This window comes from Siniperca chuatsi, linkage group LG8, assembly GCF_020085105.1.
Source record: "Siniperca chuatsi isolate FFG_IHB_CAS linkage group LG8, ASM2008510v1, whole genome shotgun sequence".
In the NCBI taxonomy this organism is placed as follows: domain Eukaryota; kingdom Metazoa; phylum Chordata; class Actinopteri; order Centrarchiformes; family Sinipercidae; genus Siniperca; species Siniperca chuatsi.
The window spans coordinates 22,611,167-22,635,040 of record NC_058049.1 but is presented as its reverse complement, the minus strand read 5'-3'; the positions used below and the strand labels follow the sequence as shown (position 1 = coordinate 22,635,040).

Below are 23,874 nucleotides of genomic sequence, written 5' to 3'. Positions count from 1 at the left end.
GGCTGGATGGACAAACTGAGGGCGAGCTGGCTGTTGTCATGCCACAGAGTCTCAGGTCTGTGGGTTGGACGGAGTTTCTAGCGACCAGCTGCCACCTTCCCACTGGTCCCACGGTCTCAAGCTGGTTTGAGCTGGTCTTGGCATAAATTCTCTCTACTTCAAACTAAACCTTAGTTGTAATTCGCAGCAGTGTTCGATGGAAAATTGTGATTTTTATTTTTTTTTTTAACTCCAAGAGCTCAAGCTTGTAACTGAAGTTGCTGTGGAGATGCCAGGCTTTTGGTGGTGTACCATAGTGAGCCGTGTTATTGATTTTGTAATGTCCATGGGTCCAATATCAGGGAACATTGAGCAATGCCCGTCTTCCATTAGGAGGACTTAACCCCCCAGTACTGTAGCTTGTCCACCCTTCATTGACCAATCAGCACACATGCTTTTAGCAGCACTCCTGTGGGCTGCACTGGGTAAACACTCTGCCTCAATGTTTGTCAACGCCAGTTGCTTAACCATTTATCAGTAGTCAGTAAGCATCTGGGCAGCTGGGATCTCTATGGCTCGAGTGTGCATTAGAAATCACAAATTCTACCATCGAGATTCCTTCCTTTCTCTTCTCTGTCCAGCTGTGTGATCCCAGGATGGGGGCTTATGGTGCAATGTTGTCTCTACACAGTTTTACTCCCAAACCTCAAGCATGGAGGTGAAACCAGCCCCCCCTAATTCCCTGGGGTCCCCTCCTCCCCTCTTTCCTCCCTGCTCAGGGGACGTCACTCCCTTGGCTGCGGCGGGACTGGAGGCTGAGTCTAGAGGGCAGATCCTATTAAGAAACACCAGGGACAGAGGGGCGGTGTAAAAGTACTGCTCTGCACAGTGTACATGCCAGCATATGAATTAGTGTTGAGCACAGGGCTGAAGCAGAGTTTTGAGGCAGCAGTTTATGGGATCAGTGGATGTAATTTGACTTTTACCTGTGGTTCATGTGCAGCTCATCTGCTGTGGCTCTCTGCAGAAGCAAGCTGGAAGAAACACACAGACACTTCTAACAGTCTTTTCTTTTCTGTGTCTGAACTTAGATCGGTCATATCCACACAGTGTCATTCCAACAGGTAGGTGCATGTCTCAAAATTAAATGTTTGCTACAGTTATTGAACATACATTCAGAAAAACTAATGCTGGAATTTAATAGTCACCGGCAGAGAAATTCTACTTGTTCAGATTAAGATATGACCTAGATATTGCTGTCATTGTACAATGTAAAATGCACATTATGCCATGTATGGAATAATGATGCAGGTTAACATCAACATATTTGTAATGTCATTTTTCAAAACTGAATTTTCACTTGTCACAATGTGATTTTGGTGACTACGATCTTCACTTTTCATCCACTGTATTCTTGGAGACGCTGTAATAGAGTCCACATTGTAATGTTAATGAGCTGTCACATCCAAAACTCATTTCTCTTGGTCTAAAAAAAACACGCTTAAATGGAGATCAATGCATATTTGGACGGTCGTCAGTGTTAATTTACGGTCAAGATAATCAAAGTGTTGGTTCAAAGAAGAAGCCTTAACTTCAAAAGCAAGCTAGAAACTATTCACTGAGCAGAGAAGGCATATTGCATTCCTCACTTATCATATTGTATTCATGCAAATATTTTAGGCAGGGTCCCCAGCAAGCTTACATTGAAGAGGGACATTTTTAGACACAAGACAATGAAAACAAAGAAGACTTTGCGTTTTTAAAGTAATTAGTAAAGAGAGATACTGGAATGTCTTTATTGTGTTACAGTGGTGCATTCATGGTCCTCTTATGAATGCAGCTCTTTGAGTTCTTAGATCTGCACCATAACCCCAAACAATAAGTTTTAATGGGACACTACTGTATGAACTACTACCAGGCTATAGCACTTGGCAGCATTCCTAAAATGCATGTCCTAGTTTGTAGGTCTAACATCCCTCTCAACAGTCCTAACCCCACCTTTGTTTCATCCTCACTTGTTATGCAACTGGCCTTTCAGCATTTTTTCAAGAGAACAAGCCGCAAGAGCCGCTGAAAATGTAAAGCAGGTGGAGTTAAATCAAACTGTGCTCACAGACCTGACCTTTGGTTTCACAATTATTTAACCTTCTATTGAATGTCAGAGAAAGATAAAGAGTAGTAGTAATGATTGGGTGAGATCTACTGGCTGATTCTCCCCCCCCCCATTCACTGTGACTTGTTGAGGTTTTTCAAATATTTCTTCTCTTTGTGCCTTAGAGGCCCTCATGCTGCGTGTACACCTACACATTTTGATTAATCCAATCAAATGACCCACTCATACTGCAGTGCATGAATACATGCATATTTAACCAGATAATCCAGTTCAAATTGTTATTTAAGTTCATGGCCTGGCTGAGTAAAAAGTCTCTGATGTCGAAGGGGACAACGAATCAAAAAAACTGTTCTTTTACACACAGTAAAGTAGGCCAGACCTACACTGCACAGGTGTTTTCAGTCTTTCAGTTTTCTTCTTCTTTCCCTCTGTCGGCAGGCATCAACATGCTGGAGCAGGTTCTGTCATTCGGCCGCTCTCTGGTGCGCAAGAAAATTGTCGACCTGAGCAGCCTGGAGGACTCAAAACTGTGCCGCTGCCTGGGAACCGTCGACCTCATCGCCCTGGGGGTGGGCAGCACTCTGGGCGCCGGCGTCTACGTCCTGGCCGGCGAGGTGGCCAAGAGCAACTCAGGCCCCAGCATTGTCATCTCCTTCCTAATTGCTGCCCTAGCCTCCGTCATGGCCGGCCTGTGTTATGCTGAGTTTGGCGCACGCGTCCCCAAGACCGGCTCTGCTTACCTTTATAGCTATGTGACTGTAGGAGAGATCTGGGCCTTCATCACTGGTTGGAACCTCATTCTCTCCTATGTGATTGGTGAGTTAGTGACAATCTTTGAATTACCTGTTATTTAAAGACGATACTGATTCTTTATGGTGTCTGTTTTTTGCTTTCTCACAGGTACCTCCTCAGTTGCCCGGGCTTGGAGTGGCACATTTGATGAAATGATAGGAGGACACATAGAGATATTCTGTAAAACCTACTTCAGCATGAACTCTCCTGGTTTGGCTCAGTACCCTGACTTCTTTGCCGTCTGCCTGATACTGCTACTTTCTGGTAAGGCAGCAAATAAAGGCTGAGAGTCATAATACTCAAGTCAATATGTTGGTACATGGGCTGCAGAGAAAGAAGGGAATTTAGGATTGGTACATTGGTACAACAGCCAACTTTCATGAGCCACAGCTGGCATAATCCAATAAAGAGACTGGCAGGACATTGTGTGATAAGTGCTGATACACACAGTCACAGCTGGGAACTGCCCAATACAAGTACAGTTTCTTTAAAGCTCCGCTGTAGCAGCTCAGGGTTCAATATCGTCAGTAGCTTTTGACTTGGAGGGTACTCCATATTCATTTCCCGCGGTCAGATTCATGGCAGTCCAGGGATTCAAACTGGACATGTTTTGGTTAAATTCCACTTTTATGACCCTCAGGCTGAAACTGAAAACTTTATCATGTGTTTTAACTCATTGACCTGCCAATGCAATGATTACATTTAAGTCAGTGTGACCCAGAAACAGTCCTCTAGTGTTTGGTTGTTTTTAAGAACCACAGATGTAGAACTTATGCAATATCTATTCATCAAAAAAAAAAAAAAACGCTCCTATTTTTGTGAAAACTAAAAGAAAAATAGAGGTTTGTAACTACCCCTCTTTTGCTGTCATCTGAAACACCCCAAATAATTCCCTCTACAGTTTATGGAGTAATTTATTCTTTTAACAAATTCTTTAATGAATGTATTTATTACACACAGTCCCAACAGATTTGCTTGCAGATATGCAGATTTTAAACACTTCACATTAAAAGGGCTACTCTGGCTTAACAAATATATATAGCAAATGTTAACATGCTAACACGCTGAACTGAGATGGTGACCATGGTAAACATTATACCTGCTTAGCGTCAGAATGTTTGCATGCTGATGTTAGCATTTAGCTCAAAGCGCCGCTGTGCCTAAGTACAACTTCTCAGAGCTGCTAGCACGGCTGTAGACTCAAGTGGCAGTTTTTTATGAGCAGCAAGCTCAATTGTTGAAATATGCAAGTGGTGTCTGTTGGACTCCTGAAAAAGTAATTTTGGGTTAAGTGACACAACTTGATAATAATGATTAATAATTAATAATAATGATGATATCTGCAAAAACACATTGTAACTACTGGGTATTAACAGATAAAATATTTATTGGATCAATGCTGGCATTTCAGTTAAACTACAACAAACATCACAGAACTGTACTGAGCTCTGCTGCCTTTTCACTCATCCTAGGACTCCTGTCGTTTGGGGTGAAGGAGTCAGCCTGGGTCAATAAAGTCTTCACTTCAATCAACGTGCTTGTACTTCTGTTCGTCATCATCTCCGGCTTCGTCAAAGGAGACACACACAACTGGAAGATATCTGAAGAATCCCTTATAAATGTCACCATAGTTACAAGGTAATGTATTCATTTGTTAACCATTACCGTTGTATGACTGTATAGCCAAATAATGCAAAGGGGTTCCCTAAACAACATACAGAGCATTACTGTCAGTACTACTGTTGGTCTGGTTTGTTTGTGTTCATGCAGCGCTCCCTATCAAACACGCAGGGCAGCAAACTTTTCCTCGTGTCACCTACGTTTTTAGTCTAAATGTTGTTATGAAATGACAATTTATATATTTCAGGAACTTGTCAGTGGCGGCCAACGTGAGCAGTGATTATGGAGTTGGAGGGTTTATGCCTTTCGGCTTCAGTGGGACCTTAGCTGGAGCTGCCACCTGCTTTTACGCTTTTGTTGGATTTGACTGCATTGCAACTACAGGTGAGCCATTGATCAATGGTGATTTAGTGTGGTTTAATTTCATCAAAGCTAAATGTAAAGGTACCTGTGTGTCTGCGTGTGACAGGTGAGGAGGTGAAGAACCCTCAGAGAGCCATTCCCATCGGCATCGTGGTGTCACTGACTGTGTGTTTCCTGGCGTACTTTGGTGTGTCAGCTGCGCTCACGCTGATGATGCCCTACTACCTGCTGGATGAGAAGAGCCCTCTGCCCATGGCCTTTGAATATGTGGGCTGGGGCCCTGCCAAATATGTGGTCGCTGTGGGTTCACTGTGTGCCCTCTCTACCAGGTAACCACTGGATTTGCTTTTGTATAATAATCTGAGGACAAAATATCAATATTCATGGTAGACCAAAGCATTTAGATTTTAGATTTACTGTATTTGTCTCAGCAGACAATTAATATGACTTTAATTTCTGATTGATGTGCATACTATACATGGGTGATAATGGTGAATGAGATCTGGTCAAAAAAATCTGACCACATATCTCTGTCTATGTCTTGTTATTGGATTGATTCCTGTTGCTTAATGGGATGTAGTGGGCACAGTGCTTAATTCTCTCTGTTTTCAGATACCTGCATGTCTTTGTAATATAGTATTTATAATTAAAGTATCATAAATAAGGTGGGCAGGTTTTTCTCAAAACAATATATTGGTGTGACTTAATTCTGTCTTTCTTCCCTGGTGAATGTTAGTCACCAACTTATCAAATTTGACTTGAGGCAATTAAATTTTGGTCAGCGCCTGCAATTGGTGTTAAGGCTGTTACTTTGGGGTCTGTCCTTTTGGCAGTTGCTTTCACAATTTCTACCAGTGAAAACCCTTTTAACACACATTGTGGTGCTTTTATATGTTTGGACTAAATGTTTACACTCCTGGGAAATGTAATTACTCAAAGACCCATGAAACCCCTTTAAATCCAAAACTGAGAAACAACAACTAAAATCTACTTTCAAATATAAAAATCTGACTGTGTTTAAAGACATTAGCGATATGTAATTTTACCTTAAAAGCAGCTTCAGTCTCTTGTATTCCATTCATTTAAGTTGATGAAAATGAATGAAAGTTATGCTATGGGATAAGTGCCAACAGGAAAGAAAGACACTGACTTTAATCATGCTCTGAAGCTTTGATGATGTGATTGTAGGTGTAAGGGTGTGTGTGTGTGTTTGGGGCTCTTGACTAACGTGTTGGTCTTGCATGTCTCCGTTGTCTCATGCAGTTTGCTGGGCTCCATTTTCCCCATGCCTCGTGTAATCTATGCTATGGCAGAGGATGGGGTGCTTTTCAAAGCCTTAGCCCAAATCAATCCTAAGACGAAGACCCCACTTATTGCCACTATGACCTCCGGTGTAGTAGCAGGTGAGAGCCTGGGAGAGACCAATGAAATCACTCCTGCTAATCTTTCTCCACCAATCAACTGTGAAAGACACAGTCAAAGAAGCAGATAATCATTTGGCTGTTTTCTTCGACCCACCCTTTTACTTTCTGCTTTAAAGTATCCAGTTTTAGGAGGTTTTCCCTCCATACACGCATGTTGTTCTTTCACAGTTGTGCAGGTGTCATGTTTTCTTTCCAGAATGCCCTCAACTTAACCATGAACCCTCTTCTCCCTAGCCTGTTGGGCTCCATGTTCCCTCTGCCGCGCATTCTCTTTGCCATGGCACGAGATGGTATTCTGTTCAAATTTATGTCCAAAGTGAGTAAGCGGCAGTCGCCCGTGGCTGCCACCATGGCGGCAGGTACCACTGCGGGTAAGCTCCTGAGACGAGGACTCGTCTATCATGGGATTGTATCGTGGACTTGTTTGGGGTTTTTATCTATGCACATGGTGGTGGTGGTGATGGTGACTGCATGTTAAACTTGGTGATGGTGTTTCCAAAAGCATGTGAGAAAACGTTACACACATCATTAAGGCTGATCATTTCATGGACATTTTTTGTTATTTTTAAGAATTATCTGTGTTCACCACTTCAGTCCATCTGGCTTTTTGTCGCTTTTGTAAAAACAAAAAGAAGAAGAAAGAATTGGAAAGTAACTAACTACAAGTACTGTAGATTTTAATATGCTTTTATTTTATTGACTGCATTCTGACATCTTTAAATGAATAAGTAAACATTTTATTTGCTGTCTTGCCGAGCATTAGATAAGAAGATTGATACCACTCTCATGTGTGTAAGCAAAATATGAAGCTACAGCTTTGCAACCTCATAGTAACGAAAAGACTCCAGGAAGTCTCTGCTCCTGGCCAAGAAATAGGCCGGCACATAACCCCCAGTAAAACCACAATGTTTCATTTTTACACGTCAAAGCTTTCATATTTAGAGATGGTCACAACATTGGAGAGCATCACTGAACCAGAGAGGTGTTGCTTAGTGGTTGTATTGATATTAAAATCATTACGTCAGGACGCCACATCAGCCTTTTCGCGATCATCAAATGTAACAGAAATTAAGGTTTCTGCAACTAAAAGAGCAGAAGAACTTGACACCCCCTTTAATTTTTGTTATTGCTGACCTCCAGTGGTTTAACTTCTCACCTTGCTGCAGTGAGGACGAAGTGTACTCCAGGGTGTGTTGGGTACACAGTGACATCACTGTTGGGTGTGGTTACAGTTGCAAATGAGTACAATTCTGGCCACACAGTGAAACAGGAGTGAAGCTTTCAACCAGTGAAACACTTCTTCTTCAGCCTAATGATAAGTTAGTCTTAAAGTCAAGTGGCTTATACTTGAATTAGATATTCTTGTACTTCTAATGATAAAGTAAAGAAGCAATCTAAACAGTTGGCCTTTGGGGACTGGTGTGGTGCGCATACAGTGTTAATGTCTACTTCTAAAGCTTTCCTACTCAGTAGGATCCAGGTCTGGTATGTGGCTGCATCATGTTCACTGTGCTCAGGTGTTGGGGCTAAGACCCGTAAGGTGAATGACCTGGTGAAGTGACAGGCAGATGTAAACCCTGGGAGGGACCCAGCACACCAACCCTCCCAGAGCCAGAGCGCAGACCATGTACTGAGCAACTGGTAGAACTGGGCAGGGGAGCTTTCTTTGATATTTTTGTTTTAATGTAATGTTGTGAGGAGCAGCGGACATATCACCACTCTGTGTTTGGACTGTGCTGCTGAGATCAGCTCCATACTGGAGTCTGGTGCTGAGATACAAGAGAGGGAACACCACAGTGTATCTCACATCAAACGACACTTGGTATAGAGATGATCACAGCTGTCAGTCCAGGGAAACACTTGGCTCTTTTGTGTCTTTTTATTGTGAAAACATCTGCATGAAATTTAATTTGTATCTGTTCATGTTCAGGTGCATTTGTTGGAGGGTGCATCTGAAGAAAACAGCTTTCCCATTTATAATTGCAAGAATATCATTGTTGCACTACTGTATGTGGGTGTAAATGAATGTTGTCGTGTATTTTGTGAAAATGATTATTCCAGTAATCCGTAATGATCCTATAAGTGTTAACTGTATTTCTTTTGCTTGCTATAGCCATCATGGCTTTCCTGTTTGACCTCAAAGCGCTGGTTGACATGATGTCTATTGGAACTCTGCTGGCCTACTCGCTGGTTGCTGTGTGTGTACTGATTCTCAGGTGGGTACATTTATAAATAACTCAAAAAAATATCGCTTGAAAGACATCTTATTTGTGCAACATTGTGAAACAGCTTCCCTTATAGCTTTTCCAAAATCCCACAGGTATGTTTACCCCGTTGGTGTAATATACGCCTCATGTTATTGTATCACACTGGTGATGTAAGAGCTGTGAATGCTCCCATTGTATGAATGTGAAGTGGCTGCTTGAGTGAAGGTGTTTACTTAAGTTTCTGTACTTGCTAAACTCTGGACCTGCTGTACACCTCTGCTGGTTGCACCAAGGTGACTCATCACCACAGCTGCAGAAAACACAGACACAGTGTTTAAACTGGATTTATGAGCCTCATTTGTTTTGTAAAAGTAAGTAAAACCAAAGACCTTAAACTGTTTCACAATGAAAGTGGTTTGTATCTGTATATATACTGTATATGAACAGTTAGTATTTCGAGAGACTGAAAACACTGTACATTTTACTAGTGCAGCAGTGTGTCTTTGAACTGTAGTATGCCTCTGTCGTCCAGGTACCAGCCCGATGGAGCCCTAGGGCGGCGGGCAGGCACCGGTGAGAGGGACTACCTGTCCTCTGAGGAGGGTGAGTCTGACCTGACAGAGTCGGAGTCCCACCTTAACATGCTAAAGGGTGGCAGCTCCGCCCTGCAGACTGTCCTGCACCCTCCCGTCTCACCCTCTGAGCATTCCTCTAGTGTGGTCAACATGTCCATCTGTTTGCTAGGTAAGCAGGCCAGGTTAAAATCATGTCTTATGACGTAACCAAGGACGTCTGAATTAAGTGCGTGCTTTCAAACCACAGTGCTGGTAGTGTGTGTGGTCAGCTATCTCACCACGTACCACATCGGCTCCATCCTTGGTATGGAAGTGTGGATCCTGGCATTGCTGACCGTGTGTCTCCTCATCTTCAGCATCTGCGTCTTCATGGTCTGCAGGCAGCCTCAGACTAGCAAGAAGGTCTCCTTCATGGTGCGTGGCAGCTCAATAAGTCCACAGTTCTCATACCAAGTCCTGCATTATGGAATGAGACCAATCCAATACAAATCAATTGATGGTAGATTTTGTGCTTGTTGCCATCACAGGTTCCCCTTTTGCCTTTTCTGCCCATTCTGAGCGTATTTGTCAATATTTACCTCATGGTTCAGCTGAGCGGAGATACATGGATTCGTTTCTCTGTGTGGATGGCTGTGGGTGAGTGCCTTTTTACTGCCAGGCCAAACAATTACAAACAGCCATGACTCATTGTGAATATTTAAAATAATAGATCGCCATTTTGGGAAATATACTTATTTGCTTTTTTGTCTAGAGTTAGATGAGAAGATTGATACCACTCTCATGTGTATGCTATGTATGAAGCTAGAGCGGAGATGGTTAGCTTAGCTTAGCAAAATGACTGGAAACAGCGAGAAACAGCTCTGTCCAAAGGTATTCTGTCTTGGCCGGGAGCAGCGACTTCCTGTCATCTTGTCGTCACCATATGTTGCCAGGCAACCGTTGGAGACTTCAAGAAGTCACTGCTCCCGGCCAAGACATAGTTCAGCATGTAACCCCCCGTAACACCACAACATGATGTTTTCACACTGTTTTTGTACAGATTAAACAAATAAGGTGGATTTTGTCTTTTGGACAGAGCCAGGCTAGCTGTTTTCCCTGTTTCCATTCTTTATGCTAAGCTAAGCTAAGCTAACTGTCTGCAGCTTGTAGACTTAGTCTGTGTTTTTTTTTTTTTTGGCGTCTCATCTCTTCCGACACTTTTTTCAGGCTTCCTGATCTACTTTGGCTACGGCATTTGGCACAGTGTGGAGCGCCAGCACCATTTACAGGGTCCTTTAAACAGCAGCAGCACCCAGGAACACAACAAGACCAGCAGGGAGAAGCAAGTCGGTATGGGTGCAGTAGGAAAAGACCAGGAGCGTTTCATCTGCCCAGAAAAGACCAGCCAGTGTTAAAGTTTGCCAGACACTGTGAGGCGACAGATGCATAAAAGCACACAGCGGCTCTGCCTTGATGCACCTGTTTATACAGCTTCACCACATGTGCCTCAATCACAAGCACATTCAGTCTACAAAGGCAGCGTCAGTATTCTGTATCAGCGGTCACATGATGGGGAGCCGCTCTATCACTGTGATGGAACCACATTCTGTAGGTCACTTTGCGCTTTATGGACAGCATGGAGGCAGATTTGAAAGGACAGGTAACACACTGGAGAGTGATGTTTATTTCCTTTAACAATGAATCAGTCAATGCATGACTGCAGCAAAGCTTTTCTGTTTCACTGTAGACTTGAGTTTTTAGTCCATGACACATTTAGTCTTTTCTGTTAATTTTGACATTTTAAGCAGGTTTGTACAGGTGGGTTTTTAAATGTAAAATCTGTGTTATCCATTTAATGAATGGATATTATTAGATTTTAATACACACCAATCATGCACTAGTATTAAAAGTAATGTTAGTTTGTAGTGAAAGCACTCATTGTTCTTTGACATAAGTGTACAGCGCTGGGAAAGGACCAACATTAGATTAAAGGTGTGTCAATCATTAGGTTGAAATATATTTTAGAACTATTTTGTGCATAAATGTTTTATATGCATACATGTGAAATTGTGATATCTGTATAAAAAGATCATAAAGACACTGCCACATTTAGACCAATGTACACTATGTCAAATAGTTTTGTAGGCACTTAACATGTCATGACTCGACTCAATTTATATGTCAGAGCCCTGAAAGTAGGCTTCTGTAGGTATTACGTAACAGAGCATATCAATCTGTGCTGTAGTTATTGAGGTATCTGTAGCTGTTACAGTGGTTTTATTCAGCACAGGTTTACTTTTTTATTTTTGCTTGGGTCTGTTTTATCTATGAACTGTTACAATCTGAATATGAAGATTGTTATTTTATATGGAACTCTACTCAAAAAGTATTTGTAGTTTCTTTTTTCACTTGATCTGATTTCGACACTGTGTATTTTCTTTTTTTTTCTGCTATTTTGATACAGTTGCAGACATGTTGTTAATATAACCTTCACGAAATTATTCTCTCTTAACCAGAGTACTTGCTACCTAACAAGAAGCACAACAATTAACTGCATGTCTGTCTTGCCACATAATTTAGCTGAACTGGGCATTTTTACAGGTTTATTCTCTTGTGTTCAGTGTCTTACTTCAAAGACTGAAGTCTGCGTTGCTTTATAACCGGTTTGAAGAGACTTTTTGTGCTGAACTGCATGAAGATTCAGTACATAGTGTCCTCTGGGCTTTGAGGGGCCACCCTGTTTTTCTTGTACTATGAATTATCCAGTAAGGCTCAGTGAGCTCTAGTTTATAGTAGAAACGTGTTTGCTGTCTGAGATTTCATCTGTACTGCCAGGTGTTGTGATGTGGAGAAATCCTACACTTTTCAAGAGGTCAGATTCTGAGACTGTAGTATGTTGGTGATTGATTGATCGGGTTGACTGAATGTGAATGTGGAACAAATTCAGAAGCTAGTCTCAGCAGGAGTAATGTAGGTATTCTACTATACTGAACCTCTACATTAACAGTGTAGAGTCTTCCAGTGAGGTTGCAGGATAAAGTACATACAAGTGATGTCATGATGTAGTATCACTTGTTAACAACTGCACAGACAAGTACAATAAATGTATTTTCCAGTAAGACAGAGTTTGGTGTTTTATTATTATTGTCTGTTAGTTAGCAGGAAAAAACTAAGGAACTAATTTCAGTGAAATCTGGTGGAAGGTTAGATTCATTTGTAATGTAGATGACGGCACCATGTGGCCATTTCATGTTTTCACTCTTAACTCCTGAACTGTGAGACACAGAAGCATTTTTTTTCCTGCATGCCTTTTGGCCCAACACATACATCCATACAGGGGTGGAAGAAGAAGTACTCAGATCTTTAACTCAAGTCAAGTACCAATACCACACTGTAGAAATACTCCACTACAAGTAAAAGTCCTGCTTTCAAAATCCTAAGTACAGAAGTATTATCTGCAAAATATACTTACAGTTTCGAAAGTAAAAGTACTTGTTTGGGAAAAATGGCCCCCTGTGACTGACATATTAATATTAATATATTGTTACTGATGCATCAGTGTGTAAGCAGCATTTTACTGTTGTAGCTGCTCGAGGTGGAGCTAGTTTTAACTACGTATACTGTTACACTGTTAGTATGTTTAGTTCGGTGGTTCCCAACTTAAGGGTTAGGCCCCCTTCAAAGGATCACAAGAAAAATCTCAGGGGTCATGAGATGATTAACAAACATAATAGATAAAGTTCTGCTACACAAATTTATATTCATATTTTGGGCTTTATTCTAACCTTTGCTGTTTTTTGTGAAACATTGGATGATTTTTAACTGTTTAAATGAAACCATTGGAGAAGTTTAGAGGGGAAATGTCTCAACTACTTTTTAGTAAGAGGTGACAAGCCGAAAAAGTTGCAAACCACTGATTTAATCAACAATGTATTGTGATTTATATGCTTATCATATGTTTTAAGAAATTTCTCCATTTGCAAAGTAACTAGTAACTGCAGCTGTCAGATACATGTAGTGGAGTAATAAATACAATATTTCCCTCTGAAATGTGAAGTAGAAGTAGCCGAAAATTGTACTTAAGTCAATGTATTTAGTTACTTTCCACCACTGCATCCATAAAGGCCACCACTCAATCAAAGTCTAAAAAATATGAATTTGTTCTTTGATATTTCACACCTTTTTCCTACAACCGGTGGCAAATTCTTGTAGGCATGGCCTGTTTGACATAGAGTGCCGTAACTCTTAAACATAATGTGTAAATTTAGTTGACATGTACACATATCAACCCATATCATGAGGCATTACAGAAACACAATACATTTTAATAGTCATAACTCAATGAACATGTATTCTGATTCCTGGATGTAGGGCCAAAAACTGTGGCCGCCATCACTCAAATAGCACTGTTTTCTATCACTGTATGTATTTTTATGTAGATCTGGAACCAGATGCAGATAAAAACATCAGTTATTGCTATGCTTTGTAGTTTTATACAGTATATCGTTTCTGTATATAGAGATTGTGGGAAAGGAGCAGACTAACACTGTAAATTATCGGAGTCATGAAGCTGACGAGAGCACCAAAGTTCTCAGAGGTCTTTGCAATTTTTTTCTAAATCTGAACTAAATTCAAAATAGATTAAAATAAACTGCTGATATGGTATGACTACAGCAGTATTCAGGACCTAAAACCAAATAGAGGGTAAATTAAAGGGTGAATTACAAATGGCAGAAAACTGCTGCTTCATTGTACTCTGCACTGAAATTGTGTTGCAACACTGGCCACACCCCATTCAGTGATCTCACAGCAAGTGTGCACTATGAGCAGTCAAGGGCAAAACACCTGCTGTGACATCACTAATTAGGATGTTGCAAGTATGCAACAAACTATGAGCCCCTCCAGAGCGGCACAGCAGTGGTTTTCTGATTCAGTGACTGGCTTTTAAAAAACAGTACTCACATGCCCATATGCCATTGAAAGGGTTTTTGGTCAGGAGGAACAAGTACAGAGACCAAAAACTGTAACAATATGCATATGGGCATCTAAGTAATGTTTTAAGATTAAGTACTTGGAAAAAAAGTGAAGCTATCCTTTAAAAAGCACTTCACACTCAGATCCAGCAGAGGGCTCCAGAGTACGTGTTTGTGCTCCTCAGGTTTGGGGAGAGGGAGTAAACAGACGGGCTCTGGAGTTTTTTCCCCTTTTCCTCTCAGTCTGTGAGAGGATGGAGCTGGAAATTTAAACAGGGCGCTGGAGCCTGCAGAGTTCCAGCGAAACTCCGAGCCTGACCTCCTTATCCTACTGAGCCCCTCACCAAACCTCCCTGACAGAGCAGTCGCCCCTCTGACCACAGTATGAAGCTCTGGGTTGTGTTTTGCCTGGCACTGCTCTGGGTGGAGATCCAAAATGGTGAGTAAAATGTCTCGTAGATTTATGCGTGAAGCAAAAATGACTTATTTTCATCATGAGAACTTGTAAGTGTAACCCGGAAGAAGTGGGAGGATTAGATAATCTGAGGTTGTATAAATATTGGCTGGGGGCACCAGTCTGTGATAAGAGTAGAATGGGATCTGGATTCACTAAGAGGTAAATCTCATTCTCATATGGCAAAGACAAACACTTTTATTCATTTGTCAATCATTTTGTCTTTCCTCAGGCATACACTGCAACCAGTCTGATATATATGAATTGTATATAATGCATGTAAATTGTAAAAGTTTGCACAAGAGTTGCATGAAGTTGTGTGAGTTTTTGCAAAGTATTTCTGCAGACCAACTCAAACCAGCTGCCTCTGAGGCATGCAACAGGCGTTTCTAATTAACTGGCCTTAACTGCTGACCTTTCCTCAGAGCTCTCATTAAGGCTGCACTGAACAGTAAAACAACCCACCCTGAAAGTCCACACTACAGACTGTTCATTTTGTTCTTGTCTTTAATGGTTTATATGTTCTGTGCCTACTGAGAAATACAGAGCATGCAGCTGAAGGAGAGGCTGGGTTCTGGACATTCTGTGCCAGTAATAAGGATTTTACACTTCCTGTTCAACTGTTGTCACAGCTGGGGGAAACACAAAGTGTAGCTCTCCAGATGAGCATACTGAACACTGTTTCTGTAAAGAATTAGGTCATAGTACAGTAACTGATGATTTTGTGACTTATCTTTGTAATCTTTATTATTTTTCCTCCCCACCCTCTAACCCACCCTCCTTCCTCTGTGCCTCTGTGTATCCAGGTGCTTGCCAACAAGTCAAGCGGAAAAAAGATGTAGGAGAGAACCGCATCAGGCCAGGGGGGAAACGAGTGAAGATGCGACACCCCAAACTGAAGGATGCAGGAGGGAAAGGCCAGTCCTTGTTGACCCAGGTTTTAGATAAGGGACGCTTCCTGCGCCTGGGCCAGAGCACAACTCTGTCTCCTGGGAAGAACATGGAGCTGCGCTGCAAAGGCAATTCTATCGGATGGTCATACCCGACCTACCTGGACACCTTCAACGACTCACGCCTCAGGTGCTGGAAGCAGACATCAGCAGTTTGTCATGCTATAAGTTGATGCAAATGTGAAAGTCTTATATTTTTGTTTCCCGCCTCCAGCATCAAGCAGAGTGACAAGTACAGTCAGCTGATCCTGACGTCGCCCTCTGCTGCTGACACAGGGCCCTACAGCTGCTGGGTGATAGTGTGTGATGGCACAGAGTGTGACAAGGACCACGAACGCGACTATGTCTCATACATCTATTTCGAAGGTGATTAGATGGGATGCATGCACTTTTCATTTTCTAAAATTAGCAAATAAGCAAATTTACAAAGAGTACATGTTAACACTTATGACTTAAATTAATAGTTAATAGTTTATTATAATATATATAATATGTATTAATGCTTTATTATTAGTAATAAGGCATTTTAATGCAGAAGTAGAAACAAACTTTTAGGTTGCCAGTCGAGAGCTCACATTTAAGTAAAGCATCCCTTTAGTTGGTGTTTGTCCTCTGCCAACGTTGCTTATTTTGTATTAGCTTTAACGCTGCACTGATCAATAGTTTTATATTAACAATGGATCAAAAGACTATGTGTAATGTGAAAGGTGTCGCTCATAGTGGTGAACCCACAGAGAATTATCGCCTGATAATGCAGTTCCCCTCAGCTCTGTGGACCGTTTTAGTGTCTTTCAGCTCGTTGTTTTGGTTTTACAGTCTGAAACTTTACCGTTTTTGGTTCACTCTCACCGCTCTCATCAACCTTGTATCCAGTGACAGCAGGCAGCTGTTTTCTGCAACAAAAAAGCTCTGATAAACCCACTGTACACTACCTGCACAGCACTAAACGGCAGACAGACAAAGTTAGCAACTAGCTGTGAGTATAGTAACGTAGGAGTTGGTGGAGACCAAAACAGAGCTAAAAGAAGAGTGAACATTGGACTTACATTTCCCAGGTGGACAGAAACACCAAAAAAATTAATGATAATGTTGCTCTGTCTCTACTGAATGTGTAAATAGGCAATATAGAAGCAATTTTTTGCTAACATGTTCACATATCAGCTTTAGTGTCATCAGATGTCAGTGTTGTTTACAGTTGCTGCCCCCAAGTGGCCAAAAAATCCTTTTAAAGGAGTGCTTATCAGTGGTTGGAATCTCTGGTTGGAATGAAAACAGACTGTTGGATCTCTATGGCACACGTTGGCCAACCATCTGCATCAATTTCATCCAGCAGTTATACATGTAAGCTAAAAGGCAATTTGTAGTATTTTTAGCTAACAATTATTAGCCATCAAGCCATAAACATAACTCTTCTTGACTGCTTTTTAGCCTCAGTGCTTGCTCTGCCTACTGCCTACTTAGCCATTAATAATGCCATTAGTGACAATTTAAAACCCCCAATGTGTTATTGAAAGGTAATGCTGTGATTTATAATTTATGAGCTGGTGGGGGTTTAATGTCTTCCTCAAAAATACACAGCTGTCCATCAAACACATAGATCAACTTTATGATAGGATGAACTGTTTTCATGTAGGTGTATTTTTGCACCAGTGTCATAAAGGACAAATGCGCATCTGCACCTTATTTGCAGTGAAATACACTGACTGTTTGATGCCACACATCTGTCCCTCTAAACAGACAAAGACAATCTCTTCGTCCCCTCTGCCATCCACTTTGAGATCGTGTACATGCGTGCAAACAGGCCCGCTGTGGTGCCCTGTCGTGTGACCAACCCACAGGCCAAGGTGTCCCTGCACAGAGAAGTCCCTCCAGAGGAGATCACAGCCAACAGGACGCTGGTGACCTATGACCCCACCAAGGGCTTCGTCTTGCAGAACCCCAGCCCAGAGCATCAGGGGGTCTTCTACTGCAAGGCTGTGACCAAGGGCACCCCTCAGATCTCCACAAAGTACCAGCTGCTCTATGTGGAGGGTAGGGACGCAGCAAACACTTCAATATGGTCATAAATGCAGTAACATATGCTAATGCTGCTCCGAGTGCAGGATCAGTAACCATTTTCCTGTGCCTTTAACTGTCAAACATAACCATATTACTTGTCATCCTATTTATTAAAAGTGCCAAGAACCACCGTGAGAGGCATTTCCACAAAGTCATGAATCAAGTGTTGGTTACTTTGCTTTATCAGCTTCCAGGGAAAGGTTGTATGTTAAGAGTTGTCAAAAGCCTCCTCACTGCTGAGCCTGGTTTATGTGGACGCTTGCCAACTGAAATGGAAACACACTCTGGATTTATGAAATGGAAATTGTGTGTGGTTTAGGTAAAATGAAGCTGCCATGGCATGTTTGACTGGCAGGTGGAGAGAAATAAGTTTGGACTGGTGATGGAGCTTTAACTGTTTAAATACTGCTAAGCTCATAAATTTGTACATAAACTGCTTACCTTCACCAATTCATATCAGTATAGTGACTTCTTAGAGTGCATAGGCAGACATAATCCGATATTTGGTAATTCATATTGTTTACTGTGTCTTGTTGACAGTTCCTAGTGGGCCACCATTTGTGAGCCTTGAAGCCTCTGCGGAGTCTGTGAGAGGAGGCGACAACATCAATGTAACCTGCACAGTGCTGGGGGAGCCAGAGGTGGACGTGAGCTTCACCTGGTCTTATCCTGGTCAGGTAAGAGGAATACTGGGCTTGAAACCAAAAGTCAAACCTGATTCAGGAGAAGAAACATCAGCCAGCAGCCTGTGTTTATACATCTCAGTTCAATTCTATTAAATTGTCCCGACAGAGACATTTATTTGTAACCAGGAGTAATTAAACAAAACTATATGCTATAGAACAATGATTCAAAGAAGATGCACACAGCAATAATTGAAAATATATAATAATAATAATAATAATAATAATAATAATGATAATATATTCCACACATAGTATTCTGACAGTAGAGCTATGGAGTCTCAAGTGTGACACTTTGTCAGTGGTTAATAATAATCAGTTAATATTTCTAAAACAATTTATACAATTAAATTATGCTGTTAAAGATTATTTTTTAAAAAGTAGGGTATCAAATAAATAAAATGATTATATGTACCAATTGATAGTTGTTGTCTTAATTGCATTATTCTGGCTTTAAATGAAGAAATAAATACATTTTAAATAAAATGTATTTATTATTATTCAGAAGATAAATAATGTGAGAAGGAATATGGTAGGAACAAAAAGTAAAATATAAACATGTTGCTAATCTATTTAAAACCTGATTTATTAAACCACAATTTAAAGAGAGAGTAATGAAATAATTAAGTGGCACATTTAATGGTAATTTCATACAGTTTTTAATTTGTTTTTATAGCATCATTGAGAAGTAAATGCAATTAATGACATTATCAAAATAAAAAGACAATCAATCATTGAAACAATTATATATGTGTTACTATTTTGATGGCACTCTCCAGACTCCATAGAGGCCTACTGGATACTGTATGTTATTTAATTTAGTTGCTTTATATCTCTGCATATAAAATAATAGAATAATTTAGGATGTGCCTGATCTGTCATAGTGGAGGGTAACCAGCCACACCATCAAGGTGCTGTCCTGTTCTTAAACGTCCATGTTTTAAGACATGGATATGGATTTTCCACAAAAAAGTTTCATTAAAAATTACATCTACTCCCTCTCCCTCATTGGAAAATTCAGAATCTATAAATATACAAATATATTTTCACTAAACAAAAACTGTTGGACAAAAGATGTCTCATACTTAACTGAAACTTTTTTTTTTAGATTAGATTCAACTTTATTGTCATTACACATGTACAAGTACAAGGCAACAAAATGCAGTTTAGGTCTAACCAGAAGTGCAATAAGCAAATGTATGTGCACGGGAGGTTTCAGGTTTCCACATCACACTTGTGTAAGTTGCATATTTGACTTCCAAACTAGTTGTGATGTCACAAAATCCTGCTGATACAGCCACATGTTAAACTCAGATTTAAGGCGAGCACAGAGAAACTTTCCCCCTTCAGCAGATTAATGCGAAAAAACAGACACTGCACATACATCATTCTGCACAGCGAAGCTCAAACAGTCAAGTGAGGTAATAATAAGTAAAACAGACGGTGTAGTCCCTCATTCGTCCAGGAGTGTTCTATTGTGGACGTTTCGGCTCCCATCCGGAAGTCATTCACAATTGTCAATGACTTCGTCTTGATTCTGAAAACAGTGTCCAGATGACTACGACTGAAACCTTTTCTACAATAAGTAAAACACATTTTTAATTGGAGGTGGACTTTAAGGTCCTTTTGTTGATAAACCATGGTGAATAACAGATTAATAATTTTCCTGGCTTGCGTAGGACCACCGTCCCGTTCACATCCAAACTTCCTGGAGGCTGGTTAACCGAGGTATGAGCCACACCACGCGGGTCTCCCAGAGCGTCATAACTGTAGAAGACATGGAGACCATCGACTTTGGAAACTACATCTGTAAAGCCAAGAACCAGCATGGTGAGACAATTGTGACGACCAAAATCATCTCCAAATAGCCCACAACGGAGCCTGTGTTATGGTTATATTTTGTGCGAGAGTGTTGTTATGATATATAACTAACGCCGACCAGTGAGACCAGCTGAAGTCGACATGTATATACATAAAAATGTGTGTATTTTTAGATTGCAGATTGTGATAACATAATAAAGATTTACTACACTTTTTGTTGAGTTTATTTTTATATTTATTTCAAAAGCACCAGATTCGAGATAAATTAGAGGAGCAGAACATTGCTGGAGAGATTTTCATAAAACAAGTGACGTCATCCAGAGTAAGAAGAGGCAGACTTGAAGGGACCACACTATTTGAAGACCTCTGAAGCCAACTGAAGAATGCCTGGTGCTTCTTCTTCTTTAAAAATCTGATTTAAAAAAAAAAAATAGTTTTTCACTGTTGAAAACTAAGAACATTTTAGAGATTTTACAGATTAATCAAAACTGGAACCCTATGTTTGAGGCTGGAGAGCTTACATGGCTGAGTGAAAGATTAATGCAACAATGCGTAAAGTCAACCAGTCAAACAACGAAGCAAAAGTATTTGTGAGGTTTAACTTTCAAGTCAAAAAAAGGTCTAAAAGCCAAAACAGTTTGATAACCTACTTCATGAGATGCTCCACAGTAGGGTGGGTTTAATATAGAGTCTCAAAGTCTGTAAAATTGCAGAATGGATATCAAATAGAAAGCTTTAATTAAGGCAAGTGCTACTTTTATGAAATATCAAGATTTGAACAAATGAAACGAGTTCTGGGTAGTGGAGTCAGAGTTTTGGGCCTCTCTATGATGGGGACAACACCTGACTGCTGTAAAACCTGGCACTCTGTTGTGTTGGACACCTAATCAAACATCACTGACTAATGAAAGTAAGCCTTTACGCTGCATTTAAATTAAATAATGATGCTGGAAAAGAGAGCGGCAGCCATCAGAGACTTGCTCTGGCTTTGTAGCATGTTGAGAAGAGGAGAATCTGGTTTAAAGCGTAGCTGTGTGCCAGGCTGATGTCCTAAATGCACTCCGTATGTGGAATGTGATCTGCAGGCCCAGAACTTATTTTGGTCCAATGCAACACTTTCTGCAGTTTCCACTTTGCTCAATAGTTGCTGGTTGTTATGATTTTGGAATATAAGTTAGCTTACAATATGAATGTTTGTGGTTTAGAAAACATTTAAGGATATTTGACTCAAACAACCGTCACAAGGCTGGACTGATACCTGCTGAGTTCTAGTTTTCCAGTCCCAGGAAAAACTGAATTCCTATAATATACATCTTAACGGTAACAATAAGTATATCAGATTTAATACAAGACTTTATTAATTGCAAATTTCAAACAGGGTCAACACACCAATAATATCAATTCCACACAAAATACTCTTTTTGGAGACATTTCCAAGAGGCAGTGTCTCTGACATGTACAAGTAAAGCTTCTTCCGGACAACTCTTTGCAAAGACCCTGACTTTAAAGCTGCATTAGGAGGGTTCAGTAAGGGGTGATTAACAAGACTCAAACACATGCACAAAGAGGTGGTCCCATGGTCAAAGAAACAAAGAAATGTGAAAAACAAAAACATGTTTGAGGCCATAGTTGAAACTTAACCTGCTGACCTAAACATAAAAATTCCCAACGTCTACAAAAAATAACATAAAAGACATTCTGAACATAGATTGAGATTTGTTCAGCCCTGGTGTGCTGACTAGCAACGGGATGCAACAGAAGCAATTCCATATATTCGATATTTCGAATTCAGACTTTCCATGGCTGTGGTCTCCAGACACACAAAGAAGACCTCTCTCACACAGCAGGGCTGTATCTGCACATGTGTTGTCATATGCATGCATGTGTGAATTTTATACTGCATGTACTGTATGTGTGCGTGCGTCGGACATCAGGAAAGACAAGCCTCTGCCAACAAGAACAAGTGACAAAAATAGTGTATCATTACATAGAAGTCCTGAGATTTCCTTTTCCCCCATCCATACTATCAGACGAGAAAGGCAAAGAACAAGGTGGCCTTGCTTATTAAGTGCTTCTGTGCAACTTTTTTTTTTTGTAGCTGTAGCGTCTCTGTACAGAAAGTCTCAGAGTTCATCCAGTCCAGTAGGAGCCAAGGTCAGGCTGCTGCTAAGCTTAGAGGAAACAAACATGGCTCTTAACTCCAGGGGGATAACTCCAAAGAGAGGCTCTGCTTCCTGGAAGCATGGGCCCATCGTTATCTGGGTGAGACAGGAGGGCTGGAGAACAGGCCGGAGCTGCGAGGTGATTGGAGGCTGAAGGAGGGGGAGGTGGAGGTGGGGGACACCTTGCGGGGGCTACTCAGGTCTCCGTTATGGAGCTTCCACAGCAGCTCCTCGTTCTCCATCGACAAACGCTTGTTCACCTTGGACTCCTTGTGAAGGGATTCCTGCAGCACTGCTTGCTCTGTCGACAGCTGTCTGTGATGCATCAACACAACAGGCAAGTTAGAAATGCTCTGGAGAACAAATGTTTACAGACCAGTCAACTGAAGCTCTCACCTACAGAATATATCAAACAACTATACTAGTTTTTTTATTTATTTGGTGTCAGACTGCTGTAAGAAATGAACCACGCCAAATAAATAAATATCTCAAATAAAATTATGCCTACAGAGGTTGTTTTGGAAGGCCTAAAAAAGGATAAGACTGGAGATATTCAGTTTTTGTTGTTATTGTCAACAAATCCAGTGAAAATCCAATGTTGACCCAAATCAACAATACATGAATCTGTCTCGCAAACCCATTGGTTCCTACTGAAGAAAAAAAGGCTCAGTAATCAACAGATGGGCACTGTGCTTTTGACTAAGTGCTGTTTTTTAGCAAACATTACTCAAACTGGAGTAAATATTGTATTTGTTGGGGACTATTTTCAGCCGTGGACGACGTTTGTGGGATTGAGTCAAAACAGTGTCCATAATCATCGTAAGGAAGGAGCATGTTTTGGAAAATAATGAAGGTCTATGGCACAGAGGAGCATGCTCTTAATTGAATGCAGTCATAAGTCAATGAGTCATAGGGACTCTGAACTGAAATGGGTGGTTAGATGCATCAAAGTCTGGTTTCCATCACTACATGATGAGTTCATTTTGTGAATTCTTACCTTGACAGTGCAGCATGTCTATCCATGCGGGCTTTGAGGTCCTCATTCTCCTGCTGGACCTTCTGGAGGCACTCATCCAACTTCACATTTTTCTCTTTCTGGAAAGAAAAAAAATAAATACATGAAGGTTGAGGGATTCAGTAGCATTGCTTGTCTTGATGCCCAGCAATCATTTTCATCTGCCTCAGGTCTCACCAGTTTGTCGATCTCCATCAGCTTCTTTTCCTGCTGGTGGAGCTGTTTGTTTTTGATATCCAGCACCACTTTGAGGCTTTCTAGCTCCTGCTCCAGATACAGGGTGTGGGAGTCCTTCTGGGGGGACAAATAAGTAGTGCCAAGATGTTAAGGGACTGTTTAAGACTTCAAAAATGAGTACAGCCAGCCTCTTCAATGTTTTGTGGCCATAAATCCAGAACCACACAACAGAGGGCGCCATGCATCACTTACAAATATGAATTGCTCTGGGTTCACAGGGACAACGAAACAATGAGTGTTGAGGTGTGACTTAAAACACAATGACTTAAAAATTACAAACATGCAAATAATGTATTCTGCATGAAGGTAAGTGGTTAAACTACTTTTTTTTTTAACTACACGTAGTCAATATGTAATATTGAGCTGTTGCTAATCCTGTTCCTCTTATTTATCTATTAATAGCAGATGTGGAGTGGCAGGTTAATGTGAGCTAGTTACCTTAATTGCTCTACTGTGCCAGGGCAGAATG

At 40.9% G+C, this 23,874-nt stretch overlaps 3 protein-coding genes across 11 annotated transcripts in view; 2 read left to right on the top strand and 1 right to left on the bottom strand.

Annotated features, from left to right (window-relative positions):
- The first annotated feature begins 816 nt into the window (after window positions 1-816).
- slc7a2 (solute carrier family 7 member 2) lies at window positions 817-12,171 on the top strand. 3 transcript variants are annotated; one of them, XR_006378792.1, is made up of 12 exons: window positions 817-1,103; window positions 2,531-2,908; window positions 2,993-3,148; window positions 4,357-4,522; window positions 4,752-4,888; window positions 4,974-5,196; window positions 6,131-6,270; window positions 8,405-8,507; window positions 9,031-9,242; window positions 9,430-9,487; window positions 9,601-9,709; window positions 10,280-10,417. XR_006378792.1 is itself a non-coding variant. In XM_044204240.1 (12 exons), exons 2-12 carry the CDS (start codon window positions 2,539-2,541, stop codon window positions 10,465-10,467), a joined length of 1,968 nt encoding a protein of 655 aa, XP_044060175.1. In that variant the 5' UTR covers window positions 823-1,103; window positions 2,531-2,538; the 3' UTR covers window positions 10,468-12,171. The 3 variants fall into 3 exon arrangements, 2 of the variants coding, with proteins under 2 accessions (XP_044060175.1, XP_044060174.1); XM_044204240.1 differs by lacking the exon at window positions 6,131-6,270 and adding an exon at window positions 6,526-6,662 and having other exon boundaries at window positions 823-1,103; window positions 9,321-9,487; window positions 10,280-12,171; XM_044204239.1 differs by having other exon boundaries at window positions 823-1,103; window positions 9,321-9,487; window positions 10,280-12,171.
- A 1,973-nt stretch (window positions 12,172-14,144) lies between these two features.
- On the top strand, window positions 14,145-20,206 carry pdgfrl (platelet-derived growth factor receptor-like). The gene is made up of 6 exons (XM_044204238.1): window positions 14,145-14,464; window positions 15,286-15,559; window positions 15,644-15,795; window positions 17,167-17,460; window positions 18,028-18,164; window positions 19,850-20,206. The coding sequence occupies exons 1-6, from the start codon at window positions 14,410-14,412 to the stop codon at window positions 20,036-20,038; spliced, it is 1,101 nt and encodes a 366-aa protein (XP_044060173.1). The 5' UTR covers window positions 14,145-14,409; the 3' UTR covers window positions 20,039-20,206.
- A 1,120-nt stretch (window positions 20,207-21,326) lies between these two features.
- mtus1a (microtubule associated tumor suppressor 1a) overlaps window positions 21,327-23,874 on the bottom strand; it is a 30,406-nt gene continuing 27,858 nt past the window's right edge. For all 7 annotated transcript variants that reach the window (XM_044204230.1, XM_044204235.1, XM_044204236.1 and 4 more), the window contains 3 exons: window positions 23,346-23,462; window positions 23,151-23,248; window positions 21,327-22,468 (listed from right to left, as the gene is read on the bottom strand). In XM_044204230.1, the coding sequence (XP_044060165.1) occupies window positions 22,246-22,468; window positions 23,151-23,248; window positions 23,346-23,462 (438 nt within the window). In that variant the 3' untranslated portion in view covers window positions 21,327-22,245. The remainder of the gene's footprint in view (window positions 22,469-23,150; window positions 23,249-23,345; window positions 23,463-23,874) is intronic.

What these genes read in the sequence shown, in the direction of transcription:
- slc7a2 (XM_044204239.1), top strand. Translation starts at nt 2,539, where the DNA reads ATGCTGGAGCAGGTTCTGTCATTCGGCCGCTCTCTGGTGCGCAAGAAA. An exon ending in CTGTGTGCCCTCTCTACCAG is followed by an intron (nt 5,197 to 6,130) that starts GTAACCACTGGA and finishes TGTCTCATGCAG; the next exon opens with TTTGCTGGGCTCCATTTTCC. An exon ending in CATGTCCATCTGTTTGCTAG is followed by an intron (nt 9,243 to 9,320) that starts GTAAGCAGGCCA and finishes TTCAAACCACAG; the next exon opens with TGCTGGTAGTGTGTGTGGTC.
- pdgfrl (XM_044204238.1), top strand. Translation starts at nt 14,410, where the DNA reads ATGAAGCTCTGGGTTGTGTTTTGCCTGGCACTGCTCTGGGTGGAGATC. An exon ending in CTCATACATCTATTTCGAAG is followed by an intron (nt 15,796 to 17,166) that starts GTGATTAGATGG and finishes CCCTCTAAACAG; the next exon opens with ACAAAGACAATCTCTTCGTC. An exon ending in CCAGCTGCTCTATGTGGAGG is followed by an intron (nt 17,461 to 18,027) that starts GTAGGGACGCAG and finishes TCTTGTTGACAG; the next exon opens with TTCCTAGTGGGCCACCATTT.